At 44.3% G+C, this 20,603-nt stretch overlaps 1 protein-coding gene across 7 annotated transcripts in view; it reads left to right on the top strand.

The window, feature by feature from the left end:
- Positions 1 to 1,029: 1,029 nt before the first annotated feature.
- Positions 1,030 to 20,603, top strand: part of ARHGAP22 (Rho GTPase activating protein 22) — a 209,503-nt gene continuing 189,929 nt past the window's right edge. For 5 of the 7 annotated variants that reach the window (XR_010146869.1, XM_063781757.1, XM_024346363.2 and 2 more), the window contains exons 1-2: positions 1,030 to 1,270; positions 4,780 to 4,942. Coding sequence is in view for 5 of the 7 variants with exons in the window: in XM_063781757.1 (XP_063637827.1) it covers positions 4,891 to 4,942 (52 nt within the window). In the remaining 2 variants the exon portion in view is untranslated. Of the gene's footprint in view, positions 1,271 to 1,396; positions 1,786 to 4,779; positions 4,943 to 20,603 lie in introns of those variants that run through there. The other 2 variants (XM_016918209.3, XM_063781759.1) reach the window with 2 other exon arrangements.

Genomic DNA, 20,603 nt, shown 5'->3' with positions numbered 1-20,603 from the left:
TGGCACACTCTTTTCAATGGAGCCCCCTATAGCTGTGGAGACTGACGGGGTCCAAGAACAGGATGCTATGACCTTACTTCTCAGGTGCCCTGAGCTCTGGTGCTGTGGCAGACGTGTGCCTCCTTACCTCTGCCAGCTCCCACTCTCCACCATGGTCACCCTGCCCCAAACCCGGGGTCTCCAGGGGCAGGCAGGAGGCTGCCTGATGGCCCTGAGGCTGGACTGACCCAGCTCTACCCAAAGGCTGAATCAGGCTCTCCAAGGCTATCAGCCCATGGCTAACCACCCTGCCTTGGTCAAGGACAAGAGTGCAGGTGATTCCAGGTGAACCTCGACGCTGAACCCAGGTGAGCACGAGGCCACTCCACTCTCGGGGAAGGATCTCTCTGCCCAACACAGACTCTGGAAGCCAGTTCAACAAGAGCCACCTGCCTGCTTCCTCTGCTTTGACTTTCAAATGCCAGCCATGCTGCGTGTGGCTCTGGGACCTTGGGGAATGCGCTGACCCTTTGTGACCGTAGTTTCCCAGTCTACGGGCGGTGTAGGCGCCTTGGGAAGTAGCTCCGATCCCCCTCGGCAACCTCAGGGCTCCTCCCCTGCTAGTGATTTCTCCAGCCCCCACTCTCTCCCCATACTTAAGACACAGAACTGGGCCAGCTATGTAGAATTCACCTGCTCCGAGGAAGGCTCAGTATAGAAAACCCTCTAAATCCCACACGCCCTGCCAACAGCACAGGGCGCACAGGACGGTGAGCTACAGATGAGGCTCGAGCGAGATGAGGTTGGGTAACCAGAAGCCAGGCGGGAAGGCGCAGCGAGCGGTCCGGGCGGGCAGGAGGCCGCCTCCCCGAGGCCCGCCAGGGGGCGCCGTGCACCAGGGCCCAGGAAGTCGCCTCCGCCCGTGGCGCCACCTGCGCTGCCCGGCAGGGGTCAGCCTCGCCCGGCCATCCCCGACCCCGCTGCTGCACCCTTCTGACTCGCTGGGACCGCCCGCTGCGCCGCATCTCCGCCCCCCCCCCCCCCTTCCCCAGAGGCGCCGAGCAGCCGGGAGCTCCGTCCTGCCTGAGGATGCGGGGACCGGGCTGCATCCCCCCGGCCCTGCTCGCCTGCTCATCACACGGAGGCCGGGGGCAGGGTCACGGCCAGGGAGCCTGCGGGGCTAAAGGAGCGGGCCGGGAGCTCAAGAGCTACCGCCGGGCGGCGAGGAAGGAGCCCCAGGCAGGCCCCGGGCGGCCGAGGCAGGGGAGGAGACGGCTGGCCCTGGTTCCAGGTGAGCAGCCCCGCTCGCTCTGCTGGAGGCCCCGCTTACCACCGGCGGGAGATGCGGGTGCAAGCCCCGGGGCGCACGTGGCCAGGCCACTGCCACGCCCGAGGGACGGGTTTTCGTCGCCACCTCGGCCCTGGTGAACCCTGTGACTGGAGTGCCTCCCAATCCCACCGTGATGCCCACCTCGGGGCGCTGCCAGGTGCCAGGCTAATGCGTGTGATCCACAGTGTGCTGAGAAGTGCTGACTGTCATTGTGAATGTCCGTGGTGGGGTGACGCCCGGGCAGGGTGCGCTGCCTGGTTGCAGAAGACCTGGCCTCTCCAGCTCCCACGGCGCGCCCGTTTGCTGCGTGGCCCATGCTGCTGGCGGCTGCTCCTGGCTGAGTCATTCCGAGACGAGCGTCCAGCCCGTGCTCTCTGCCGCCCTTCCCAGCGCTGCCCGGCAGGCCCCGGGAACTGTGCCCAGCTGTGCCCGCTTAGCTGGTGTATGACCTGCCTTTGAACTTGCTGCAAAGAAAGGTGGGTGAGGGAAAGGCGAGGGCTGGGGTGAGGGACTGGAGAGCAGTCTCCTGTCCCTTCTCCCCCTGAGGTCACTGTCCTCCAGCTGGTGGGCAGAACTCTGTCCCCAAGCCTTCCAAAGGAGAGGCCCACGCTGTAGGACCTTGTCCCCACTATAGGCTGAGGTAAAGGTATAGACTATAGGTAAAGGTCACAGAGGTGGTTCCTGATAAAATTTCCCTAACCAGAGGTCTCCTGATGCAGCATCCCCCCACCTCCCCCCGACACACACACACATCCACTCTCCATGGTGTGGGTGGAGGTCAGTGAGGAGCAGGGACCTGCCGGGGCACACATGGGCCAGTTCGTGGGAGGGGCCTGAGACCAGGAAGGAGATTGGGTCACCGAGCTGGCCAAGAGGAAAGAAAAAGAAACAAAGAAAGAAAGAAAGAAAGAAAGGGGGGGGGGGGAGGGAGGAAGGATGGAAGGAAGGAAGGAGAAAGAGAGAAAGAAAGAGAGAGAGAAACAGAGAGAAAGGGAGAAAGGGAGGAAGGGAGGAGAGAAAAAGAGAAAGAAAGAAAGAAGGAAAGAAAGAGAAAGAAAGAGAGAGGAAGGAAGGAAGCAAGGAAGGAAGGAAGGAAGGAAGGAAGAAAGAAAGGGTAATCAGCATGTCCAAGGAGAGGAACTAACATTCCCCCTCTCCCTCTGTCTCTCTCCCTCTCTCTCCTCTCGTACAGCACACACTTACACACACACCACACCAGCGTGGCAGTCTCATGTATCTTATCCTTAGGGCAACCTCACTGTGGGCACTGTATTTTGGACCCCTTCTCCCCACCCTTGGTTGCAGTGCCTGGCATCCACTCTAGCATCCACCTCTTTTCCATACCAGCTGAGGTGGCTTTTACGAAGCCAAGCCACCCTATTCCTGGGATGATACCAGGTTGGCTTTAGCCAATCAGCACATTGCATTGGTTTGGGTGGTTCAGGGATGGGTGAGTGGCCCAACCAAGGCCATGAGGCAAGAAGAGATGTTTGGGAGAGTAGGGAGGGGCAGCTTCCCAGCACTTCTGAGAGAGACACTGGAAGATAGGCTCTTTCTTTGTGTTGGTCATGAAAGAAAGAGTATTAGTTCCTGAAGCGAGCTGGTGTCCAGCATTTTTTAATAATGAGGGGACTTTGTTGAGAATGAAGCAGGCATTCCAGAAGCAAACAGGAGAACTGGAAAAAAACCCAGACTTGGTTAACATTGTCAAGCTGCTGGATCCAGCCATGCCTGAAGTCCATATTATGAGGGCTTTCCTGCTCAAGGAGCCAATAAATCCCCTCTTTTTAACTGACTTTCTTGTTGTCTGCAATTGAAAGTTTCTTACCTGGTGGTATTTTCTTTTTTGATCAAAGAGAAAATGGATATTCAGAAGGTATACGTTTGCCAGATAAAATACAGGATACCCAGTTAAATCTGAATAGTGTTTCAGGTCAACTATACATACCTTTTTAGCAGGTATTATGTCCCATGCAATATTTAGAACACAGTTACACTGCAAAACTAACTGGGCATCCTATACCTTTATTTGCCAAATCTAGCCCATGTCTAAATTCCCAGTACTCGAAAATGGAAAACCTGGACTTTGTCCTAGAGTTTTAGTTCCAAAGCCCCCTGTACACCAGGTCGTGGGATGGGCTGCTTCCTCTCACTCCTCTCTGCCTCTGTACCTGTGGGCTCTTATCAGCCTTGCACTCTGGCCTTTGCAACCCAAATTACTGCTTGCTTTGTTGCAAGGACATGCTGGCACCTTGGGTTTTGGCCCTTGCTGCTCTCTTCAAGCAGTTGAGTGCTCACCTGCTGCCTCCTTCTGCTTCCAGCTGTCCCTGGTCACTCCCCAGAGGCTCAGGTTGGCCCCCTTCTCTGTGCTGTTCCAGCGCTCCCTTCTGAGAACATTAGCAGCAGGAACTGTCCACAGATCCCCAAGGCATGGGCCAAGATGACATTCCCCCAACACACCCCACTAAGCGCTGTCCCGCAGCCCAGGGTGCACCTTCCTGCAGTGGTGACAGCCCCAATTCCTGCACCCACAAGCCCAGGAGTAGGAAGGATCTACCCTGCACTGAGCCACTGAGCACTGGCTATGCTTGTTTTTTCTTTATAGCAGTGATTGGTTTTTAACTGCTTTTATGCTCTCTGCAATTCAAAGGTGTTTCAGGTCACTATCAATAAATGTGATGCAAGCTCAATAGAACAGAGGAGACAAGGAGGGTGCTAGGAAGAAAATCCTGATGCATGCCCTCCCAGGAGTCACTGCTCCATCTGAATCAATGCTGCCCTCATTTAGATAACATTGTATCCACCGCCTTGGACTGCCAGGACCACTATGTCAATGATGCTGATGGCTGCGTAAATATCGCTTGGCTGTTTCATAATTGGGATTTTTCTTTTTGATTCTCCACAACTGTAAATTATGCTGTAATGACACTAAATTTCCAGAAATGGAATGGAGAAGCCATGCCATGAGCAGCCTGTGTGCCTGGTGAGGGTCTCACATGGGGTGCTCCTGGGCCTTGACTGTCCCTCTGTGGGACTTGCTCTCCCCACTAACAGGACTGCTGTGCCCACCAGACAAAGGCCATAAATGCATCCTGGAAGTCACGCTGCAAATTTGCAGTGTTGTTTGTACTTATTTCTAAGGTTTTCTGGAAACCCAGCTCCCCTTGAATCCAGGTCAGCTCATGGAAAAAAAATCAAATATAGCATCCGATGTGTGCTGAGGGCTTTGCTCACAAAGCCCCTTCTTTCCACTTCTCAATTCTTTGTTCTGTGAAGTGGTTGTCACTATTGTTCCCATTTTACAGATTTGAGGAACTGATACCCCAAGACCCCGTGACTTGCTCAAGGCCATTCCAAGATCCCTAGATGCACTTACGCTTAATGAACTAATTCTTCACAGCGAGGCTTCTTGTTTAAAATCCAAGAAAATACCAGATAAAGGGCATTCTAAATATATTTCTTTTCTATAGATGTGGATCTCCTGTTACTGGAAAACAGGAATTAGCTTGTCTGCTTGAGGATGTGGTTGGTTCTTTATAAAAAGGATATAGAAGAAATTTGCACAGACTGCCAGCTTCATTATGCTGCCGACAGCTTCCAGCAAAAGGAGGACGTTTGCAGCCAGATATTTCAGTAAGAATTTTTTTATGTTCTATGTGGGAAATGATTACCTTTGCATTTGACTTCTTGCTTGAGGGATGGGGTCCCCGGAGGCTGTCTTGGTCTTGTGGCTGAGAGCACCAGGCGGCATCTGTGGTCAGGGTTCTGACCTCCTTCAGCTCCTGGAAATGGCTGATGGCACAAACCCCACCCCTGAACTATGGCAGCTGCTCTGTGTCTGCCTGAAAAACAGAGGCTTCAGGGTCCTGGGCTCTAATGACTCAGGGCTCTGATTGCATTCAGAGTCTGTAAGGACCCCTATGTCCAAGGACCGCTGGGGCAGTAGGCAAGTCCTTCACAGGGGAACGCTGTGTGCAGCTGAAGGCTACTCTGCATCTCTGCTTGGAAAGGATCCAGCCAAGGGGCTAGTAGAGAAATAGTGAGGACATCTCAGTAACCCTCACTAAAGTGTCTGGGAGGTAACTATTAGACCAAATGGGATGACTGTGACTGTCCGTTTGGGTCCCTCAGTAAAGTGCCTGGGAGATAATTGTTAGACCAAGTGGGATGACTGTTTGTTTGGGTCACAGGCAGGTGATGTCTTGGTGGGCTGTGCAGGTGATGATTGGCTAGGTTATGCAGGTGGGTCACAGGCAGGTGCTCGCTGGGTGGGCTGTGCAGGTGAGGATTGGGTGGATTGTGCAGGTGATGGTTGGGTGGGCTGTGTAAGTGATGATTTGGATGGGTTGTACAGGTGCTGATTGGGTGGGTTGTGCAGGTGCTGGCTGGGTAGACTATGCAGGTGATGACTGGGTGGGTTGTGCAGGTGCTGACTGGGTGAGCTGTGCAGGTGAGGATTCAGCTGGTTGTGCAGGTGCTGACTGGGTGGATTGTGCAGGTGCTGGCTGGGTGGACTATGCAGGTGATGATTGGATGGGCTGTGCAGGTGCTGGGCTGCATGGGCTGTGTAGGTGATGGTTGGCAGTTGCTAGTCAGGTCACATGCATGACCTGATGGGCTCAGTTATGAGATGATGTTGCCTGAGCCCCTCCAGGACTGGTAAAGATTGGAAATTCTAGAAGCTAGTGGGTGAAATGCAGTCATGGACCTCAACCTCCACATTAAAATCACCCAAGGTGCTTTTAAAAATTCCCAGGCTCCCCCTCCAGAGATGCAGGTTTAATTGGTCTTGGATGAATCCAAGATATCAGCATATTTTTAAAGTCCCAGGTGATGTGATGTAATGTAATATGTTACCAGGTTCAGGATATAGTGGACCAAGCCCAGGGTGGGCTCAGACTCCACAGAGCCCCTTTTCTGTGGTCTGAGTAGATATTCATGGGGTGAGGAGTAAAGCTCTGTGTTCTTGAAGAACGGAGTGGGCTAGAAGCCAGGACCCCTGGGCTGGCCTCGTGCTGCAGACACTTCTCACACTGTCAACTTCCCTGGATCTCACTTTCCACAGGAGAAAATAGGGGGTGGGGGAGCAGCTGAGATTAACCTTTAACTGTTCAAGCCTAATACCTAATATCTCCAGGTATTATTTTCCCTGTGCTAGGTTTATTGCATTATCTGGCTTGGAAGGAACAGTCACTTGCTTTTGTAGGAGGTTCCAGCCACCAGATTTCTATGATGAAATAAATTCTTCCCCAGATTCATAGCATAGGTGCAAATCCTTTGAGAAAGGGACAGAGGACATACTGCATGACATGCCTGAACTTAATGAATTTGATTGAATTAATGTCTTTATCAAGATGAAATGTATATAACATGAATTTAACCATTTTGAAGTGTAAAAGTCAGTGGCAATTCATACATTCACGATGTTGTGCAACCACCAGCTCCATTTAATTCCAAAATTTTTCCATCACCTTGTACCTGTTAAGAGGTTGCTCCCTCTTCTCCACCCCATGCAAACATCAATCTGTGTTCTGCCTCCATGGATTTTCCAACTCTGGATTTGTCATGTAAATGGACTCATGCAATATGTATCCTTTTATGAAGCCTCGTGTCTGGCTTCTTTCACTTAGCATATTTTTTCCAAGTTTCATCCACATTCATTCCTTTTGACACTGGATTAATTTGTAAATGATTACCTAATCTCAAACACTTTGACAACTCTGTAAAAATGGACTGGCAATGCCATTTTGTGAAAGGCTGCAGAAAAAAAAAAAAAAAAAGAGTCTCCAGCACAGGGGGAGGGGGCTTCTCCTCCCCATCCTTGGTCTCTCGGTTAGCACCTCTGTGTGTTTATCTTTTTTCTCTCCACCTGCCACCTTCTGGTCTCTCTCTCTCTCTCTCCCTCTCTCTCTTTCTCTCTCTCTCCCTCCCTCCCTCTGTCTTTCTCAGCTAATGGAGATTATTGAGAAACTTAAGTTTGCTTTTAACTGTCATTTTCAAGGATTGAGGGCAAATGAACGGTTCTTATGCGTTCAATTGTACTGCTATGCTTCATTTCTTCACTTTGTCCACAATCTTGCCACATCGAGAACCTACCAGCACTTTCCCTCCAGCAGGAGCCAGTGGTGAGCCTCTTGGCCTCTCACTTGGTGAGTTGTGTGCTAAAAGTCTCACCCAGCAGTGGGCAGCACCCTCAGCTCCATCACTATGGGCCTCAGCTCCTCCTAGGGAACTCTCCTGCCAGCAGGACCAGCTGCAGCCTCTTTTCTCACCAGCTCCCAAACTTCAGACCACTGGTCTGCCTGGTTGTCTCCCAAGACTGCTGGCTTCTCCCTGTCTGACCCTCCTGGCACTCCCCATGCCAAGGAGCCACTGTGCCTCGGGATCACAGTGGAGAGAAAGACAGTGGCCTCTGCCCATACCCAGCCAGAGCGTCCAAAGAGAAGGAGAAGGCATCTCTGAATCCAACCACTCCTTCAAGTCCCCAAATCCCTGACCTGCACGCTGGGACCAAGGCTGGGAGCAGCCTGGGGTAGGGAGGCTCCTTCGAAACCCTCTCCCACGCCTCCCTGACTCTGTGGTTGTCCTCACCTTGGCCTTTCCCAGAGCAGACTCTCTCCCCCACTGCTGGCAGAGATGAAAGGGGACTGTGAGAACCCAGGTAGAGGGGCATGACTGTGTCCTGAGAGAATAGGGGACTTAGAGAGAGGGGCGCTGAAGTGGTTGGAATGGGGTAATAAGGGAGGAATGGTAGGTGGATGCCATATTGAGAAACTTGGACTTGTTCTCGTGAGGCATAGGGAGATATTGATGGTTATAAGCACAGGAGTGATCTGATGAGAATGTTCATAGGAATAATTGCATGGCAGCCGGGCGAGAGGTCAGCTCTCACCTGGATCTTTGCAAAGGATCCTCCCCATTGCTCTTCTTCTTCCCACCCTTGGCCCTTCCATCTCTCCATACTGCACAGAGCAAGACTCTTTGAACCTAAATCCAGTCAGCACTGTCACATCCATGGGCATCCCTGTTGCTCAACACATCCATATGGATGCCCAAGCCACTTACCTCTGTTGGCTGCCTGCCCTCCTCTGGCACCCGCCTTGCCCATCGTAGGATCTCCTGCCAAGCACCCCACGCTCCCCTGCCCCGCTGCGCCTGCTCTGCACCAGCAGTGCCGGCCTCCCTGCTGCTCTGGTGTTTGCATGATCTGCCCACTCTCTGGACCATTGTCCCCCCAGGACAGCCGCCTGGCCTACAGACTCACCTCCTTCAGACTTTTACCCAAAGCTTTTATTAAGGCTTTCTCTGACCACCTGTGTGAGTCTGAATGGGATGAGTTACACAACCACCGGGTCATCTGGGTGAGTTGAGGGGTGGATCCTGCCCTGTTAATCATAGTGACTTAAAGACCCAGGCTGATGCTGCCAGACCAGAGGCCCAAGAAACAGTGAGCTTGTGAATGGTCTCACATCAGCAGTTAAATCCTCAGCCTGGAAGGGACACACATCACATTCTGCTCACAACTCTGTCCCACACTAATCACTGCCCCAATCAACTGCAAGGGGCCCAGGAAGTGCAGTCCCACCACATCCTGGGGGCCTGGAGATTTTAATGACCGCACTAATTGAAACCCTGCCCTGCCTTCCCATACTCCTTTCCCATTTTTTTTCTTCATGGCATTGGTTATTATCATATTCTATGTATTTCAACAGCCTTATTTATATGTAAGTTACATGCAATAAAATTCACCCATTCGAGGTTCACAGCTAAATTATTTTAACTACATTCATAGAGTTGTAAAACCATCATCACAATCCAGTTTTAGGGCATTTCCGGCACCTCAAAAAATTCCCTCAAGCCCATCTGCAACTAACCCTTCCTCCCAACTCCAACCTAAGGAAACCATTGATCTGCTTTTTGTCTTCATAAATGTGCCTTTTCTGGACATTTTCTATAAATGGAAGCATAAACTGTGTAGTGTTTTGCATTGGGCTTCTTTCATGTAGCATAACGTTTTGAGGGTCATTCATGTTCTCGTGTGAATCAGTGATCAGTGTGCTCCTTTGTAGCTGAGTAATACTCCCTTGTAGGGATGCCCATCTTGTTTCTCCGCTCACCCGTTGATGGACTTTTGGGTTGTTTTTGGATTGGGATTATTACAAATGATGCTGTTATGAGCATTCACATGCATATGTTTCTGTGAACACACGGCTTTCATTTCTCTTGCTGGGTCGTATGGTAGGTTTATTTTTTAATTTTTAAGAAACTGTCAAAATGTTTTCTGAAATCTCTGTACCATTTTACATTCTCACCGTCATATAATCCCACCTCATACATAAGGGTCCCAATGTTTCCACATCCTCACCAACACTTGCTATTGTTTTATTATAGCCATCCTAGTGGGTGTAAAGTGGTATTTTATTGGGGATTTGATTTGCATTTGCTTAACCATTAATGATGTTGAATGTACTTTCCTGTGTTTATTAACTATTCATATGCCTTTTTATTTCCATTTTTATATTTTTTGATACTGAGTTTTGCTCTTGTCGCCCAGACTGGAGTGCAATGGCGTGATCTCGGCTCATTGCAACCTCTGCCTCCGGGTTCAAGCAATTCTCCTGCCTCAGCCTCCTGAGTAGCTGGGATTACAGGCACCCACCACCATGCACAGCTAGTTATTGTCTTTTTAGTAGAGACGGGGTTTCACCATGTTGGCCAGGCTGGTCTCAAACTCCTGACCTTAGGTGATCCACCCCTCTCAGCCTGCGAAAGTGTTGGGATTACAAGTGTAAACCACCAAGCCCAGCCTGTTTGTATGTCTTCTTTGGTAACATGCCTATTTAAATTTTTTGCCCATTTTTAAATCAGGTTGTCTGTCTTATTAGAGTGGTAAGAATGTTTACATGTTCTAGATACAAATCTATTATCAGATATATAATTTGCCTAAATTTTCTCCTAGTCTGTGGCTTGACTTTTAATTTTCTTAATGGTGTACTTAAATTTTAAAGTGCAAAAAATCTTAATTTTGTCAAAGTTCAGTTTTTCTATCTTTTCTTTTATGAATCATGCTTTTGATATGGTATCTAAGAGTCCACCTAACCCAACATCACAAACACTTTCTCCTGTGTTTGTTTCTAGAAGTTGTATGGTTTTAGCATCTACATTTAGAGCAAAGACCGATTTTGAGTTAATTTTTGTATATAGTATGAGGTAAAGTCAAAGGGTTGTTTTGTTGCTTGTTTGTTTGAAGGGTTTTTGTTGTTGTTGTTGTTGTTGTTGTTGCTGCTGCTGTTTCGCTTATGGATAGCCAATTGTCCCAACACCATTTGTTAAAAAATTTTCCTTTCCCCACTGAATTGCCCAAGCTCCTTTGTGAACTATCAGCTAGCCACAAATATTGGGGTTTACTTCTGGATTCTCAATTATATTCTATTGACCTGTAGACCTATCTTTGTGCCTATACCATACTATCTTGATTACTATAACTTTGGAGAAAATGTAAAAATAGGTAGTCTGTAACTTTATTCTTTTACAAAATTATTTTGCCTATTCTAGGCCCTTTGTGTTTTTATATAAAATTTCAAATTAGCATGGCAATTTCTCCACCCCATAAAATGTTTCTGAGATTTTGATAGGAATCACATTGAATTTGTAGATTCATTGGAAGATAATTGCCATCCTGACAATATTGATTCTTTAACTTCATGAAAAAGAAATGTACTTCTAATTATTTATATCTTCTTAATCTTCTATCAGAAGTGTTTTCTGCATGTCTTCACATCATTGTTAAATTTATTTCTAAATAGTTTATTCTTTTTGATATTATTGTGAATGGTGTTGTTTTCTTAATTTCATTTATGGAGTTTTTGTTGCTGATGTGTAGATATACAATTGATTTTTGCTATGTCCATCTTGTATTCTGCAACTTTGAAAAACTTATTAGTTCTAGCAGATTTTTAAATTAGTTCTTGTGATAATTTTCCAAATACAGTATCATATCATCTGCAAATAAAGACAGATTTCCTTCTTCCTTTCCAATCTGGCTTTAAATTTTTCTCTGCCTCTCTTCCTCTCCTTCCCTCTCCCGACCCTCTTTTTTCCCTTTGTCTCTCACTGTCTATTGTACTGGATAGAATAATACAGTATATTGTTGACTAGAAGTGGAGAAAGTGGCTACCTCTGCCTTTGTCCTTATTTTAAGGGGAAAGCATTCAGTATTTTCATGGTTACATATGATATTGGTCTCTGGGTTTGTCATAGATACCCTTTAACACATTAATTTCCCTTCTACTCCTAGTTTGTTGAGAGTTGTTGTTTTTTAAAATCATGAATGGCTATTGGATTTTGTCAGATGCTTTTCTGCATCCATTAGATGATTATATGGGTTTTGTCCTTTATTCTATTTCTATTAGTAAAATATATAGATGTGTAATAGATGTACAACATTAATTGATTTTTTCAGGTGTCAAACTAATGTTACATTCCTGGGATAAATCCCATTGATTCATGGTGTATAATCCTTTTTATATCTTGCTGAATTTACTTTGCTAATATTTTGTTGAGCATTTTTATGTATGTTAATGAGGGATATTAGCCTGGTAGTTTTCTTTTTGTAGAAGGTCTTCATCTAGCTTTAATATCAAGGCAATACTGGCCTCATAGAATGAGTTGGGAAGTGTTCTCTCATTTTCTGAAAGATGTTGTGAAGTATTGGTGTTATACCTATTTATACGTCTGTGGCAGGAGGTGGGGGCACGTGCATGTATATGTATGATTATTTCTGTCTTTGTTGGCATAAGGTTGTTCATAGTATTCTTTGATAAGTCTTTTTAATTTCAGTTGAGTTGATATTATGTCCCCTTTTTCATTACTGATTTTTTATTCTTTGTCAGTCCAGATAAAGGCTTTTCCATTTTATTAATCTTTTCAACAAGCTGGCTTTTTGTTTCATGGATTTTCTCTAATGTTTTACTGTTTTCTAGTTCATTGATTTTTTTATTTCGTTATTTTATTTCTCTTTATTCTTTCTTTTTCTGCTTGATTTAGATTTAGTTTCTAATTTTTCTAGTTTCTTAACATGAAAGCTTAGCTTATTGATTTGAGCCCTTATATTCTGATATACGCATTTAAAGCTATAGATTTCCCTATAGTGATTTTGCTGTATACCATAAATATTGGCATATTATTTTTCATTTTCATTCCATTCAAAATATGTTCCAACTTCCCTTCTGATTTCCTGTGTGATGTGTGGCTGATTTAGTAGTGTGTTGTTCAACTTCCAAATATTTGAGGGTTTCCAAAATCGCTTTCTGTTGTTATTTCTAATTTAATTCCAAGATAGATAATGTACTTTATATGATTTAGATTTTTTAATTGATCAGGACTTGTTTTATGGCCTACCATAGGTCTCTCCTAGAGAATATTCTAAATGTACTTGAAAATAATGTATATTCTGCCGTCATTGTTAGGAGTGCCCTATGTATGTTGATTGGGTCAAATTAGTTGATACTGTTGTTCAAGACTTCTATATAGTTGCTGATATTCTGTCTAGTTGTTCTATCAATTATGGAGATTGGGATATGGAAATCTCCAACTCTAATTAATTAGTCCTCTGTTTCTTCTTCAATACCGTCTGTTTTTGCTTCATGCATTTTGGGGCTCTCATGTTATCTCCATACATTTATAATTGTTACAGCTTCCTAATACCATTACTGTTTTTCATTGTTAAATATTGCTCTTTTTCAGAATGTTTCTTTTTCTTTCTTTCTTTCTTTTTTTTTTTTTTTTGAGATGGAGTTTTGCTATTGTTGCCCAGGCTGGAGTGCAATGGCATGATCTCGGCTCACCGCAACCTCTGCCTCCCAGGTTCAAGTGATTCTCCTGCCTCAGCCTCCCACGTAGCTGGGATTACAGGCATGTGCCACCATGCCCAGCTAATTTTGTATTTTTAGTAGAGATGGAGTTTCTCCATGTCGTTTAGGCTGGTCTCGAACTCCCGACCTCAGGTGATTTGCCTGCCTTGGCCTCCCAAAGTGCTGGGATTACAGGCGTGAGCCACCACACCTGGCCCAGAATGTTTCTTTTCTTAATGTCTATTTTATCATATATTAACATGACCAGTTCCAGCTGTCTTATGTTTACTGTTGTGTGGCATATATATATATATATTTTTTTTTTTAATTATACTTTAACTTCTAGGGTACATGTGCATAACATGCAGGTTTGTTACATATGTATACATGTGTCATGTTGGTGTGCTGCACCCATTAACTCGTCATTTACATTAGGTATATCTCCTAATGCTATCCCTCCCCCCTCCCACCACCCCATGACAGGCCCTGGTGTGTGATGTTCCCCTTCGTGTGTCCAAATGTTCTCATTGTTCAATTCCGACCTATGAGTGAGAACATGTGATGTTTGGTTTTTTGTGCTTGCAATAGTTTGCTGAGAATGATGGTTTCCAGTTTCATCCATGTCCCTACAAAGGACATGAACTCATCCTTTTTTATGGCTGCATAGTATTCCATGGTTTATACATGCCACATTTTCTTAATCCAGTCTATCATTGATGAGCAATTGGGGTGGTTCCAAGTCTTTGCTATTGTGAATAGTGCCGCAATAAACATGCGTGTGCATGTGTCTTTATAGCAGCATGATTTATAATCCTTTGGGTATATACCCAGTAATGGGATGGCTGGGTCAAATGATATTTCTAGTTGTAGATCCTTGAGGAATCGCCACACTGTCTTCCACAATGGTCGAACTAGTTTACAGTCCCACCAACAGTGTAAAAGTGTTCCTATTTCTCCACATCCTCTCCAGCACCTGTTGTTTCTTGACTTTTTAATGATCGCCATTCTAACTGGTGTGAGATGGTATCTCATTGTGGTTTTGATTTGCATTTCTCTGATGGCCAGTGATGATAAGCATTTTTTCATGTGTCTGTTGGCTGCATAAATGTCTTCTTTTGAGAAGTGTCTGTTCATATCCTTTGCCCACTTTTTGATGGAGTTGTTTGTTTTTTTCTTGTAAGTTTGTTGAGTTCTTTGTAGATTCTGGATATTAGCCCTTTGTCAGATGAGTAGATTGTAAACATTTTCTCCCATTCTGTAGGTTGCCTGTTCATTCTGATGGTAGTTTCTTTTGCTGTGCAGGAGCTCTTTAGTTTAATTAGATCCCATTTGTCAATTTTGGCTTTTGTTGCCATTGCTTTTGGTGTTTTAGACATGAAGTCCTTGCCCATGCCTATGTCCTGAATGGTATTGCCTAGGTCTAAGTTTTCTTCTAGGGTTTTTATGGTTTTAGGTCTAACATTTAAGTCTTTAATCCATCTTGAATTAATTTTTATATAAGGTGTAAGGAAGGGATCCAGTTTCAGCTTTCTACATATGGCTAGCCAGTTTTCCCAGCACCATTTATTAAATAGGGAATCCTTTCCCCATTGCTTGTTTTTCTCAGGTTTGTCAAAGATCAGATGGTTGTAGATGTGTGGTGTTATTTCTGAGGGCTCTGTTCTGTTGCATTGGTCTATATCTCTGTTTTGGTACCAGTACCATGTTGTTTTGGTTACTGTAGCCTTGTAGTATAGTTTGAAGTCAGGTAGCGTGATGCCTCCAGCTTTGTTCTTTTTGCTTAGGATTGTCTTGGCAATGCGGGCTCTTTTTTGTTTCCATATGAACTTTAAAGTAGTTTTTTCCAGTTCTATGAAGAAAGTCATTGGTAGCTTGATGGGGATGGCATTGAATCTATAAATTACCTTGGGCAGTATGGCCATTTTCACGATATTGATTCTTCCTATCCATGAGTATGGAATGTTCTTCCATTTGTTTGTGTTTTCTTTTATTTCGTTGAGCAGTGATTTGTAGTACTCCTTGAAGAGGACCTTCACATCCCTTGTAAGCTGGATTCCTAGGTATTTTATTCTCTTTGAAGGAATTGTGAATGGGAGTTCACTCATGATTTGGCTCTCTATTATTGGTGTATAGGAATGCTTGTGATTTTTGCACATTGATTTTGTATCCTGAGACTTTGCTGAGGTTGCTTAAGGAGATTTTGGGCTGAGACGATGGGGTTTTCTAAATATACAATCATGTCATCTGCAAACAGGGACAATTTGACTTCCTCTTTTCCTAATTGAATACCCTTTATTTCTTTCTCCTGCCTGATTGCCCTGACCAGAACTTCCAACACTATGTTGAATAGGAGTGGTGAGAGAGGGCATCCCTGTCTTGTGCCAGTTTTCAAAGGGAATGCTTCCAGTTTTTGCCCATTCAGTATGATATTGGCTGTGGGTTTGTCATAGATAGCTCTTATTATTTTGAGATACGTCCCATCAATACTTAATTTATTGAGAGTTATTAGTATGAAGGGCTGTTGAATTTTGTCAAAGGCCTTTTCTGCATCTATTGAGATATCATGTGGTTTTTGTCTTTGGTTCTGTTTATATGCTGGATTACATTTATTGATTTGTGTATGTTGAACCAGCCTTGCATCCCAGGGATGAAGCGTGTGGCATATATTTTTCCATTCTTTTTCTTTTAACCAGTTTGTGTCTTTGAATCTGTAATGTGTCTCTTTTAGACAGCATACTAATGGATCTTGCTATTTTATGGAGAGTCTTTGTATTTTGATTGAGGTATTTAGACCATTCACATTTAATATAATTATTGATATGTTTCAATTTACATTTGCCATTTTATAATTTGTTTTATGTATGTCTTCTCTTTTTTGTTCCTGTTTTTCTTTTACCATCTTTTGTGTTAGATAGATATTTTCTAGTATACCATTTTAATTTTTCTATTTTTTACTGTATTTTTTGTGTTGTCTTAGTGTTTGCTCTAGAGATTACAATATGCATTTTACCTTAATCTACTTCAGATTAATAATTCCAGTAAAATGCACAAACTTTTGCTCCAAGACAGCTTCATTTTATCCATTTTCCTTTGTGCTACTATTGTTTTGGGCTTATCATATATAACATTTATAACCCTTATTTATACATGATAAGCCCAAAAATACACTGTTATAACTATAGCTTTATACATACTATGTCTTTAAAAGATGTTAAGAGGAAAAATAAATTTATGGGACCTTCATATTAACCCACATGTTTACCATTTCCTGTGTTTTTCATTTATTACTACAGATTCAAGTTATTGCATAGTGAAATTCCTTTCAGCTTAAAAAATTTCCTTTAATGTCTTATAACATAGATCAGCTAGCAAGGAATTCTCTCAGTCTTTGTTTTTCTGGAAATATCTTTATTTTGCCTTCATTTTGAAGGATATATTTTTTGATATAGAATTCTTAATTAACAGTTTGTATTTTTCTTTCAACACTTTGAATACGTCCTCCCACTTCTAGCCCTCACTGTTTCAGATGACAAGGCAACTGTTAATTGCATCAGTACTCCCTTTCATGTGACAAGACATTTTTCTTTTGCTACTTCAAGATTTTCTCTTTGACTTTCAAGAGTTTGTCTCTAATGTGCTGAGGTATAGATCTCTTTGTATTTATCCTACTTGGGATTCTTTGAGATAATTATACATGAAAAATAATGTTTTTCATCAAATTTAGGAAGTTGTCAGTAATTATCTTTTTCAAATAGTTTTCCTGTCTTTTTCTTTTTTGTCTCCTCCTGTCTGGGACTTGCATTACACATATGTTGGCATGCTTTATGTTGCTTTACAGGTCTCTGAAAGTCTTTTTTTTGCGCTCCAATTTTTAAAATTGTTTTGTGTTCTTCAGGTTCGCTAATTTCGATAACTCTGTCTTTACATTCACCTGTTCTTTATTCTCCTTCCTCAAATCTTCTGCTGAGCTCCTCCAGCAAATTTTTATTTTAGTTATTGAATGTTCAACTCAAGAATTTCCATTTGGTTTTAAATATTTTCTATCTCATTGAAATTATCTATTTATTGATTTATTATTGTCCTATGTCCCTGTAATTCTTCAATCATGTTTCTTTAAGTTTTTTTAAACATATTTACAGTAGCTATTTTGAAAGTCTCTGTTAAATCCAAAATCTGGCAATACTCAAAGAGACAGTTTCAATTGACTTTTTTTTTTTACATATGAGTCACACTTTTCCTTTGTACTTCCCTTTTGTTTTTGGGTTGTTAGGAAGTGGGCATTTTAGATAACATATTTTAAGAACGCTGAATTCTGATTTTCTCACATGATTAATGTTGTTGTTAAATTGTTCATTTGTTTAATAACTTGCCTAGCCTAAATCTGTGAAATCTATCTCCCTCACAGAACATAGCCACTAATATCTGTTATATTTGCCTTTACTCTTGCTCGTACCTTTAAACCTGCCTTCCTAGGGGTCACTCTTGTTTCTGTGTAATTTAGTAATCAGCCAATGATGAGACAGATGTCATATACAAACCATGAGCCCGTAAGCCCTCTATTCTCTGCCCATAGATCTGTGCATGGTTAGGGAAATACTCTCAAAGTTCAGGTTGTTTTCAAGACTGCCTTGGCTTTTACTTTCTGTTGGACCTTTCATATAACCTCTGCACATGCCCTCAGTCTTAGAGTTGGCAAGAATGTGTGGATACTTTGAGCCATCTTTGGTCTCCACTGCACATGCATACAGTCCAAGCCAGGAATATATTTGCCCCAACCTTGACTGCAACCTCAGACTAATTGAGCATTGGCCCTCCCCATTCACTAGCTGCCAGTATTGTCAGTAGTACTGACAATCATAATTGAATAAGCAACTTTGGACTGCATGCGCAAAATTGCTGCTCCCCATGACAATGCCCCACCCTGACAGAACCTGTGTGAGGACTGAGCTTAGAGAAGTGGGATGGGAATTGCCCTAACAAACAGTACAACAGTGCAAAGCAGACTTGTTCTGTTCTTACTCAAAGTTTAGAAGTTTTTCAAGCATAACTACTTTTCTGATTGTTGCATGTCTTTGGTCAATTTCCAAAGTACAGAAATGGTTGTTTATGTCAGTTTTTTCAAGATTTATGGTTGTGTTTTTGGGGGAGAATTTGCTGACTTCATCATTTAGCCATAGCTGGAAGTCCTGCCTTTTACTTCTTTTTTTCAAGTTTCCCATATCCGCTTTCTTATTAGGATATAGGCACGATCTTGCAGGCATTATTGCCATTATCCCTTTGTTCATTAAGCACCACTAGAATTAGGAGGGGAAGGGGAAGTTTAAAGATAGAGCTCTTTGCACGGTGCCTAGAATTATGCCTGGCACATAATATAAGTTTAATACTTGTTTGTTGAATGAATGAATAAATAGCATGGAGATGGGACTAATGGTGGTCAGGTGACCTTCCTGAGGGCTTGAGTAAGTAAGAATATAGAGGGAAAATGAGGTTCAAGAGATACTGGGAAGAAAAGTGGACAACACTTGACAGTACTGGGCAGGGGAGGCACTCAGGTGTCTGGGGTTTCTAGCTGGGTAATGAGATGATTAGTTTTAGTGGTACAAGGTAATCCTGCAGAAGCCAGGGCCCTTCATCATTAAGCTAAACATACACACACACACACACACACACACACACACACACACACAACACACACACTCCTGGCCCGCGAGTTGAAGAAGCTGACCAAGGCTTCATGGGAAGGTAGAACAATGGCAGGCCCAGCTGCTGCTTCACACTGATGAGGTGATTCCACTGATCAGCAGCAATGTATGTCTCCCAAATCCCCCCAAGAATCTCCCCGTGGCACAGACTTATAGGAAAGATACACAAAAGGGAATCCTGGGAAGTGTAATTCAGCCTAGCCAAGTTGCATTACGAAGCAGCTACCAGACCTCATTCTGTAGTTTCTGTTAGGGGAAAACAGTGGAAGATTGGAAGCCATTCTAAGATTCTAAGGGAATGGCTCTAGGAGGGGTAGTGGATGGGCAGAGGGAGAAGAGACCAGAGCAGGGAGAGCTACTAGGCAGGAGACTACCTAAGCAGTCCAAGGGAGAGCTTATGAGAATATAGGCCAAAAAGTGGTGGTAGAAACATAAGAGTCTAAGAAGATGGAATGCACAAGTGGCTGGCAGCATGTGGAAAAGGGGGAGAAAGAAGGTAAGTTGATGCCAGCCTACTGGCTTTAGCAGCGAGGAGGATGGAGACATCCTTGTTGGGAGGGGAATGTAGGTGAAGGGGTAGGTGAAGTGAGGATACTTTGTGCCTTTTCTTACTGACCCTTCCAGCAGGTTCTGCCTTCTTTTCATCCCGTCTCACTGATCCCAGCACCATCCATTCACCCATTCATCCACAATTCATCCATCCACCCATCCACTCATCCACCATCCATCTATCCATCTATCCATCCATCTATTCACCCATTTGCCATCCATCCATTCACCCACCCATCCACCATTTATCCATCCATCTACCCATCCATCCATCCATTTACCCATCCATCCATCCATTTATACATCCACCAGTCATTCATCCACTCATCTCTTTACCATCCATCCATCTACCCACCCATCTACCATCTATCCATCTACCTACAAATCCACCCATTCACCCACCCGTCCATCCACCCACCCATCCACCCACTCATTCACCATTCATCCATTGGCTACTCATCTGCCACTCATTCATTCACCATCCATCCATCCATCTGTATACCTGTGTCCCCTGTCGGCCATCTCTGGACAACAGCTCTGTGAGTGATGAATGACACCTATTGTGTGGCGTCACACAAGCAATAATTCATGGCTCCTTTCTACCCCTTGCCCCCAACCTCGACACAATAGTTGGAGCCTGTCTCCATCTGCAGCTTCAGAAATATGGATGCCCAGGGCAGTAAACTGTCAGTGGCATTCATCTAGAGGCCTGGTTGGCTTCTGGGGAGATCAGCTTCTCAGAGACTGGCCTGGCAGGGATGGCAGCAATGTGTATGCAGGCAGCTTTTCTGATTGTCCTAACCACCCATTCTGGCCCTTCACGCTGGAGCTCTCAGAATGAAGCTAAAGTCCTGGCCATCATGAGAAAGCCTCTCAGACTCCGGCCCTCCCTGATATGTCTTCTGCCCACCCCAATGTACTATTCCAACTTGTTACCTTTTACTTTCAAATCCTGATTCTATGAGTGGCTCTGCTTCCTGAACCCTTTGTCCTGTCCCTTCTGACTTCCCTCCCAGCACTCTGGGTTTTGCATGCCACTCAAGGTCTGGGCTTTGCCTGCCCACTTCGTGGCCTCTTTGTGGTGACCTCAGGTGAGAACTCCTCACTAGTCTCCCACTGTCCTACTAGCGATGACTATAGCCATGGGTCTTGAGCTGGTACTGTTTGCCAGCAGTCATGGCTCTAAAGCTT

Source organism: Pan troglodytes, chromosome 8 (assembly GCF_028858775.2).
Source record: "Pan troglodytes isolate AG18354 chromosome 8, NHGRI_mPanTro3-v2.0_pri, whole genome shotgun sequence".
Taxonomy (NCBI): Eukaryota; Metazoa; Chordata; class Mammalia; order Primates; family Hominidae; genus Pan; species Pan troglodytes.
Note: the sequence above shows the minus strand (reverse complement) of the source record. Positions and strands in the feature narration are given on the sequence as shown.